The sequence below is a fragment of the Trichechus manatus genome, unplaced genomic scaffold (genome assembly GCF_000243295.1).
Source record: "Trichechus manatus latirostris isolate Lorelei unplaced genomic scaffold, TriManLat1.0 scaffold00024, whole genome shotgun sequence".
NCBI classification, from domain to species: Eukaryota; Metazoa; Chordata; class Mammalia; order Sirenia; family Trichechidae; genus Trichechus; species Trichechus manatus.
In genome coordinates, this window is record NW_004443960.1 from 17189768 (window position 1) to 17199661 (window position 9894).

General features: G+C 46.7%; 1 protein-coding gene across 1 annotated transcript in view; it reads right to left on the bottom strand.

Moving 5' to 3' along the window:
* The window catches only part of TMC7 (transmembrane channel like 7), a 61484-nt gene extending 51816 nt beyond the window's left edge, over positions 1-9668 (bottom strand). Inside the window, exon 1 of the mRNA XM_004373441.2 lies at positions 9602-9668. Coding sequence (XP_004373498.2) covers positions 9602-9668 — 67 coding nt within the window. The remainder of the gene's footprint in view (positions 1-9601) is intronic.
* Between the last annotated feature and the right edge of the window lie 226 nt (positions 9669-9894).

Below are 9894 nucleotides of genomic sequence, written 5' to 3' on the forward strand. Positions count from 1 at the left end.
CTTTGGACCTGAGGTTCCTGCGCTGAGATGCTCCCAGGCCAAGGGAAGACTGATGTATCACAAGGACCTTCCTCCAGAGCTGACAGAGAGAGAAAAACTTCTCCTGGAGGTGACGCCCTGAATTTGGACTTGTAGCCTACTGAACTGTGAGAGAATAAATTTCTCTTTGTTGAAACCATCCACCTGTGGTACTTCTGTTACAGCAGCACTAGATGACTAAGACAGTTGCTGTTGAGTCGATTCTGACTCACGGCGACCCCATGTGAGGGTTTTCAAGGCTGTGACCTTTCAGAAGCAGATCACCAGGCCTGTTTTCTGAGGTGCCTCTGGATGGGTTCGAACCTCCAACCTTTCGGCTACTAGTCGAGTGCTTTACCATTTGTGCCACCCAGGGACTCTATTTATTTTATTAACCTACCAAAACCAAACCTGTTGCCGTAAAGTGGCTTCTGACTCATAGTGACCCTATAGGACAGAGTAGAACTGCCCCATAGAGTTTCCAAGGCTGTAAATCTTTATGGAAGCAGACTGTCACAACTTTCTCCCACTGAGTGGCTAGTGGGTTCGAACCACCGACATTTTGGTTAGCAGCTAAGCAGTTAACCAACGCACCACCAGAGTTCCTTTATATTTTATTAAACTTTATTAAATTCACATTTACACAGCCACAAGTGGCTAGTGGGTACCCTGTTGGGCAGCAGCCTGGAGCGTCATATGGCAGAGGGGGGAGGTGCGGGGCAGGGGCCTTGAGAGCCAGGCTGGGAGGCCCTGCATGAATCACACACCCGGCAGCTGGGTGGGGCCTAGGACTGGCTGGCTCCAAGGCTTTATGACCAGATGAGCAAACTGCCTCTGGGAGCAGTGACTAATTGCTTGATCAGAGCCCCAGCTGGGCTTAGGACCCAGGTATCCTGGTTTTCAAGCCATTAGAACATCCAGTGAGCTGTCTGTGAGCAGTTACTGTGACTCTGTTGGAAGATGTGGCATGACACAGTGGTTAAGAGCAACCTCCAGACGCTGACTGCCTGGATTCAAGATTCAGCTCCACTTGACGATTCTGTACCTCAGTCTTCCCCCCCTGTAAAATAGGGATAACCGCTCCCACCTCATACAGCCATCCTAAGGATTAGACAGCTATTGTATGTGAAGCACTTAGAATAGAGGTCAGCAAACTTTTTCTATGAAAGGCCAGATAGTAAATATTTGCTATTTACCATACCATCTCCGTTGCCATTACTCAGCTCTGCTGTTGTAGCAGGAAAACAGGCATGGACCATCAGTAAATGAATGAATGTGGCTGTGTGCTAATAAAACTTTATTTACAGACACTAAAATTTGAATCATATAATTTTCACGTGTTAAGAAACGTTATTCTTACCATCTCACCCCAGCATTCCTGGCACTAATCAAAAAAACAGAAAAATAACAAATGTTGGAGAGGCTGCAGGGAGATCGGAACTCTTATGCACTGCTGGTGGGAATGCAAAATGATACAACCATTATGGAAAACGATATGGCGCCCCCTTAGAAAGCTAGAAATAGAAATACCATATTATCCAGCAATCCCACTCCTAGGAATATATCCTAGAGAAATAAGAGCTGTCACACGAATAGACATATGCACACCCATGTTCACTGCAGCATTGTTCACAACAGCAAAAAGATGCAAACAACCTAGATGCTCATCAACAGATGAATGGATAAACAAACTATGGTACATACACACAATGGAATACTATACAACGATAAAGAATAATGTTGAATCTGCGAAGCATCTCACAACATGGATGAATCTGGAGGGCATTATGCTAAGTGAAATAAGTCAATCACAAAAGGACAAATACTGTATGAGATCACTACTATAAAAACTAACGAAAAGGTTTACACACAAAAAGAAACAATCTCTGACGGTTACAAGAGGTGGGGGTGGAAAAACACTAAATAGACAATAGACAAGTGGTAACTTTGGTGAAGGGTAAGACAGTACACAATACTGGGGAAGCCAGCACAACTTGTTCAGGGTAAGGTCATGGAAGCTCCATGGACAAATCCAAACTCCCTAAGGGACTGAATTGCTGGACTGAGGGATATGGGGACCATGGTTTCAGGGAACATCAGCTCAACTGGCACAACATAGTTTATAAAGAAAAGGTTCCACATTCTACTTTGGTGAGTAGCGTCCGGGGTCTTAAAAGCCTGTGAGCAGCCATCTAAGATACTCCACTGGTCTCACCCCTTCAGGAGCAAGGGAGAATAAAGAAAACTAAAGACACAAGGGAAAGATTAGTCCAAAGGACTAACAGATCACAACTACTATGGCCTCCACCAGACTGAGTCCACTACAACTAGATGGTGCCCAGCTACCATCACTGACTGCTCTGACAGGGATCGCAATAAAGGGTCCTGGACAGAGCAGGAGAAAAATGTAGAACAAAATTCTAACAAAAAAAAAAAACTAGACTTACTGGCCTGATAGAGACTGGAGAAATCCCGAGAGTATGGCCCCTGGACACCCTTTTAGCCCAGTAATGAAGTCATTCCGGAGGGTCACTTTTTAGCCAAAGATTAGGCAGACCTGTGGGACAAAACGAGACTAAAGGGACACACCAGCCCAGGGGCAAGGACTAGAAGGCAGGAAGGATCAGGAAAGCTGGAAATAGAGAACCCAAGGTCGAGAAGGGAGAGTACTGACATGTCATGGGGTTGTTAACCAATGCCAAAAACAATATATGTACTAACTGTTTAATGAAAGCCAGTTTGTTCTGTAAACCTTCATGTAAAGTTCAATTAAAAAAAAAGAAACATTATTCTTCTTTTGATTTTTTTTTTCCCCAACCACTGAAAAATGTAAAAACCATTCTTAATTCACAGGCCATACAAAAACAGGTGGTTGGCATATTTGGCTCATGGGCCACAGTTTGCAGTTCCCCCAGCTTAGAACAGTGTTTGCCACATTGTGCTATATACCCTTGTAGCACAAGGGGTTGTCATGAGTCATAATCAACTTGACAGCAACTTACAACAACAGGCTATGACTGGTTATTTATTTATGAACTTAATGGAAATTTTAAATTTGTAGTGAGAATCTTGCTATGGACTAAGCTATCCTTTATGTGGAGTGTTGAACCAACTCTAAAACCAAAAATCCAATGCTATCAAGTCGATTACAACTCATAGTGACCCTATAGGAGAGTGGAACTGTCCCATATGGTTTCCAAGGAGCAGTTGGTGGATTCCAACTGCCTACCTTTGGGTTAGCAGCTGAGCTCTTAACCACTGTGCCACCAGGGATCCTAGCTATAATTTATCTGCCTTGGCCAGGACCGCTCCAAAAAAAGAGATTTCCAACCTTCCCGGAAGCAACAGTAAAAACAACTAGCCTTTATTGGGTACTTACCATGCAGCGTGATTATGCTAAACCCATTGCATACTCTTGGGATCCTCACCATAACTTTAATACGCAGATACTTCTCATGTAATCTCCTCATTTTGCAGATGTGCAAGGTTCAGAGAAGAGAATAGCTTTGCCCAAGATGGAACTAAGGTCTGAACCATGAGGACAAAGACTTCACCATGTCTGATTCACTCTCGAACTCCTGGCGATTAGCATGGGGCCTAGCACATAGTAGGTGTTCAATAAACAATTGTCACATGAATACATGGGACACACTAGCTCTAGATTCATATCAATATTCTTCTGTGTCAGTAGCTTGTCAAGTAATGTCTCAGAGTCTCAGTTTCCACAGGGGTAAAATGGGCAGGAAGTCCTGGTGGCCCAGTGGGTAAGCACTTGGCTGCTAACCAAAAGGTCAGTGATTCTAACCCACCAGCAGCTCCACGGTAGAAAAGACCTAGCGATCTGCTCGCGTAGATCACAGCCTGGGAAACCGTCTGGGGCAGTTCTCCTCTGTCCTATGGGGACTCTAGGAGCTGGAATGACTTGATGATACACAACAACAAAATGAGTGCTGTGAGGAATTAAAGAAAGTTAACGCTTAGAGTCCAAAATCAAACTCTTGACCCAGCCTACCAGATCCTCATGGACATCCGACCTCATTCCCTCTCTCCTTCCCTAAGCTCTAGGCTGAGGCCTCCTCCGATATACCAAGGTCATTCCCACCTCCAGCCCTTTGCTCTTGCTGTACCCTCCACTTGCATGCTCCTTTTGCCTGCACTTCGAGGACTGGCTCCTTTACATCCTTGGGGTCTCAGCTTAGAAGTCACCTCCTCAGAGAGACCTTCATGACCACCCATCTGAGCAGGCTCCTCCTTCCTCCACCACTTACCACCTGGTGTCTTTCCTTCCCAGCAGCTATCCCTAGCTGAAATTACCCTCTGTCTCTCTTTACCTGTTCAGTGTGTCTTCTCCGCATGAACAGAAGCTCCATGAAAGCATGGGCCCCCTTCCTGGCACATGGTAACTGCTCAGGGTCCGTTCCCTTCCCTTCCTCCTCCTCTGGGAAGGACAGCCCAGCAGGTCTGGGTGGTCCCAGGCCCAAGCAATGCTCCTTTAAAAAGCAACAAAGGTGACAACACTGAAAAGTCATTTCCCTCTTTTAGGCTTCTAAATTCTCCGCTTCCTGGAAAAACAAACACAAAAGCCATGGCAGAGCCTTTGGGCCTAATCCGGGCCTGAGCTGCTGGGCAGAGCTTAGCCTCTTCCATACAGAGGGAAAAATAAAAATAACTCAAGTCAGACAGGCGGTTCATTGGAGAATGAGCTGAGCTGGATATGGTGCTTGTATGCTAGCTGTGTCCAGAGAGGGCGAAGATTACTTCCTGACACCTTAAGGATGATGGGTGACTGGGATGAATCGGCTTAGCAGATAAGAGAAAAAATAAACCAACACTGCAGGTTGAATGGTTGCTTTTGTTCAAGTTTAATACTACAGCTGCCAGTGCAGCTGCAGGTACACTTCATTCATTCATTCAACACATATTTAAAAACCTGAAAAACTCATTGCTGTCAAGTCGATTCCGACTCGTAGCGACCCTATGGGACAGAGTAGAACTGCCCCATAGGGTTTCCAAGGAGCGGCTGGTGGATTCGAACTGCCAACCTTTCGGTTAGCAGCCGAACTCTTAACCACTGCGCCACCAAGGCTCCAACACATATTTAGTGACTACTATTTATCAGCCAAGGAATTCTGTTGGCGCAAAGGTTAAGCGCTAGGCTGCTAACCAAAAGGTTGGTGGTTCGAACCCACCCAGTGGCTCTGTGGGAAAAAGGCCTGAAGATCCGCTCCCATAAAGATTACAGCCTAGAAAACCCTATAGGGCAGTTCAACTCTGCCACATAGAGTTGCTATGAGTTGAAAATACTCGATGGCACCCAAACAACAAGAAGTATACCAGGCAGGTTCGCTGGGTGGTGCAGAGTTTGCACTCAGCTACTAATCCAAAGGTTGGCGGTTGGAATCCACCCAGCAACGCCTCAAAAGAAAGACCCGGCGACCTACTTCCCCAAGATTACAGCCGTTGAAACCCTACGGAGCATAGTTCTACTCTGACACACATGGGGGCACCTGGAGCTGGAATCAACTCAAGGGCAATGGGTTTGGGTTGTTCTGATTCTTTTTGAGGGGGTATATACCAGGGGAGCCTGGTGGTGTAGTGGTTAAAAGCAACAGCTGCTAACCAAAAGGTCAGCAGTTCGAATTCATCAGCTGCTCCTTGGAAACCCTATGGGGCAATTTTACTCTGTCCTATAGGGTCGCTGTGAGTCGGATTTCAACTCAATGGCAACGGGTTTTTGTTTGTTTGTTTGTTTGTTTTTTGTTTTTGGTTTTTTATATACCAGGCGTTGTTCTAGGCTCTGGGAGAATAAGAGAAAGATCATGCTTTTCATGGCACCTACATTCTAGACGGCACAATCAAACTTGACTTCAGATGGTGGTAAATGTTTTCTCTGAAGGCATATGCAAGATAATTGGGCAGGGGAACAGAGACCTGATGCTCCTTCAGACGGGATGGCCCCAGAGGGCCTCTCTGAGATGACATTTGAGCAGAGACCAGACAGGAAGAAGAAAAGGAGGAAGAGGCTGCCATATGAACATCAAAGAGAAGTACCTTCCAGGCAGATAAACCAGCAGATGTGAAGGCCCTGAGGCAGGAACGACCTTGGTATGTCAAGGAATGGGAAGATGACCAGTGTGGCTGGAGCAGGACAGGTTAAGGAAGGCAGGTAGGTGATGAGGGCCTGGGGAGGTGGGGTCAGGTCATGCAGGCCTGGGACAGTGGGAAGCCACTGGCAAGTTTCAGTTAAGTAGGAGAGAGGCATGATCTGCTTTATCATTTAGAAAGACGCACATTTCCTACACATTTCCTATTCTTTGAACCTGACACTGTGTCTCCTTCCCTCCTCTCCCACCACTGTCATCCCATGACGGCCATACAGTGGGTCATTGTTCACAAAGTGCTACAAAGTTACAAACATGGTGCTTTCTGTGCCTCCCGCCCATGCTGGTAGGTACAAGGGCATAAAACACCATCTGTCTAGTTGTGGAGGGTGGGGGAAGACCTTTTAGCTAGAGGAGTCCAATTATAACACATACACATAAAACGATGCTTCCCATACCGTACCAGTTGCCATCGAGTCAATTCTGACCCATGGCAATCCCACGTGTGTTAGAGTAGAATTGTGCTCTATTGGGTTTCAACGGCTGCTTTTTCTGAAGCAGATTGCCAGGCCTTTCTTCCGGGGTCCTCTGGGTGGACTCAAACCTCCAACCTTTCAGTTAGCAGTGAAGTGCGTCAACCATTTCCAGCACTCCAGGACTCCCAAAGAGACGCTCAGAGAGTCCCTTAAACACCCAGCAAAGATTCAAAAAACAATGGAATACTGTACAACAATAAACAACAACGATGAATCCACGAAACATCTCACAACACGGATGAATCTGGAGGGCATTATGCTAAGTGAAATAAGTCAGTCACAAAAGGACAGATACTGTATGAGACCACTATTATGAAAACTCAAGAAAAGGTTTACACACAGGAAAAAAAACAATCTTTGAAGGTTACAAGGGAAGGGAGGGGTGGGAAGGGGAAATCACTAACTGGATAGTGAACAATTGTTAACTTTCCTGAACAGGAAAGATGACATACAGTATAGGGCAAGTCAGCACAACTTGACCAAGGCAAAGTCATAGAAGCTTCCTAGACACATCCAAACACCTTGAGGGACTGAGTTACTGGGGCTGAGGGCTGGGGACCATAGTCTCGGGGGACATCTAGGTCAACTGGCATAATATAGTTCATGAAGAAAATGTTCTACATCCTACTTTGGTGCATAGCATCTGAGGTCTTAAAAGCTTGTGAGTGGCCATCTAAGATACATCTATTGATCCCATCCTGTCCGGAGCAAAGGAGATTGAAAAAAAACAAAGACACGGAAAATATTAGTCCAAAGGACTAATGGACAACATGAAACACAGCCTCCACCAGCCTGAGCCCAGAAGAACTAGATGGTGCCCAGCTACCACCACTGATCCCTCTGACAGGGATCATAATAGAGGGTCCCAGACAGAGTGGGAGAAAAATGTAGAACAAAATTCACATTCACAAAAAGACCAGACTTACTGGTCTGACAGTGACTGGAGGAACCCCTGAGATTATAGCCCCGGACACCCTGCTAACTCAGAACTGAAGCCACTCCTGAAGGCCACCTTTCTGCCAAAGATTAGACAGGCCTAAAACAAACAATAACACATGTGAGAAACATGTTTCTTAGATCAATCAGGTACAGGAGACCAAAGGGGTAACACCTGCCCAAAAGCAAAGATGAGAAGGCAGGAAGTGACAGGAAAACTGGACGAACGGACATGGGGAACTCAGGGTGGAAAGGGGGAGAGTGCTGACACATTGCGGGGACTGCAACCAATGTCACAAAACAATTTGCGTATAAATTTTTGAATGAGAAATTAATTTGTGCTGTAAACTTTCACCTAAAGCACAATAAAATTTAAAAAAGATTCAAGAAATATGAATCTCACACCTTCCGTATGGGAAACTGGGGTTGGCATCTTAAATGTAATGGACTCTGTTGCATAAGAGGATGATAAATAGGAACCAACTAGAAAAATACTTGAATGGCTATTACTGAAAGGCTGGAAATTGAGCTGGAGCCAGTAAAATTAATGAGCTATAAAATAATTCACATAGAACCCAATCTGATTTGTTGTCTGCTTCCTAAGCACTTTTCCAGAGTTTGGGTCTCTTCTAGATGTTGAGAACAATTCAATTGCAAGAGCCCAATGCCCAAATCTGCACGCATGTTCTACTGTAAATCCCTGGAACAAAATCTTTGTTCTCAATTGAAATAAAAGCAACCCTGCAGACGAAACTCACAGCAGAGTCTTGTGCTTTGTTAAGGCCCAATATAAGATAAAAATGCTACAAGGAAGCCAGCCTGCCTGGGTGCTGACAACTTTTATATCTTGACTGGGTCGTGGTTGTTTATATTTATGTGAAAATTCAATGAGGTGTACACTTAAGATTAGTTGCCTTACTGTGTCTAAGTTTTACCCAATAAAAAAGAAAAAAAATTTAAAAGATTATAACGCTTGCCTGGCTCCCATTTATTGTGCCTGCTCCTGGGTGGTGCAAACGGTTTGCCCTCTGCTACTAACGAAAAGTTTGAGAGGTCGAACACACCCAGCAGTGCAATGGAAGAAAGGCCTGGCAATCTGCTTCTGTAAAGATTAAACCAAAACCAAACCAGTTGCCTTCAGGTTGATTCCAACTCATGACAACCCCATGTGTTAGAGAGTAGAACTGCTCCATAGGGTTTTCTTGGCTGTAATCTTTACAGAAATAGGTTGCCAGACCTTTCTTCCAAGGCATCACTGGGCAGGTTCCAGTCGCCAACCTTTAGGTTAGCAGTCAAGCACAAACTGTTCATGCCACCCAGGCATCCTTCCATAAAGATTACAGTCAAGAAAATCCCATGGAGCAGTTCTATTCTCTGACTCATGGAGTCGCCATGAGTTCTATAGACTTCACCATGTTTTGTTTGTTTATATGCCAGGCACTATGCTAGGCACTTCACATGTTTTCTCTCAGATAATGCCACCAGCATCCTATTCTCATTTTACCGCTGAAAAATCTGAGGCTCAGAGAAGGCAAGCCACTTACCAAAGGTCACACAGCAAATAAACAGCCGAAGCAGAATTCCATCCCAAGCCCGTCTAACTGTAAAGCCTGAAATGTTTGGGAGGTAGGCACCTCATACCAGAATCGCGACGTTCTCACGATATTTTCATTTAACAGATAAGTTTATTTGGAGACTGGCCCAGGATCCCTTCACCAGCAACTGGAAGGCAAACTCACTACGGTCCGGACTCCCGTTCTACTGCTCCTTTTGGGAGGGCGTACTCCCTCTGTATTTGGAGAGGATGGACTGGAGGGAGAGCTGGAATAACAAGATCTACCATCCCACCTGCTTGCCCCAAAAGCCAAGAGGGCCCACCGCAGTGAGGTGGGGAGAGGACTCCGGCCGTTTCCAGCTCCCAGCCCCTCGCGCACGCCCTGCCCTGCCCTGCCGTGCCCTGCCCTGCCCTGCCGGGGCACCGTCCCTCTCCGTGCCGTCCCGCCGCCCTACCTGGGTGGTTGAAGGGCTGCCTGCTGGGCCTGCCAGGCGGGAGCGCACTGGCGCTGGACTCGCTCATGGCTGCGCCGCGCGCCCGGAGAGGCGCCTGGACCCGCTCCGTCCGCCGCCGCCTGCCCGGCCTTGCCTCCCGGTGCCGGGATTCCAGGTTCCGGCGCGGACGTCACAGAGGCTGGGGCGGGGCACCGAGCGGCCCTTCCCATACCCGCAGCCCGCCGACCACCCTGCGGGGCTGGGTGCGCGGCCGGGACCTGGCGGGAGGGGGTCCCCAGGGGCGGGTGCGAGCC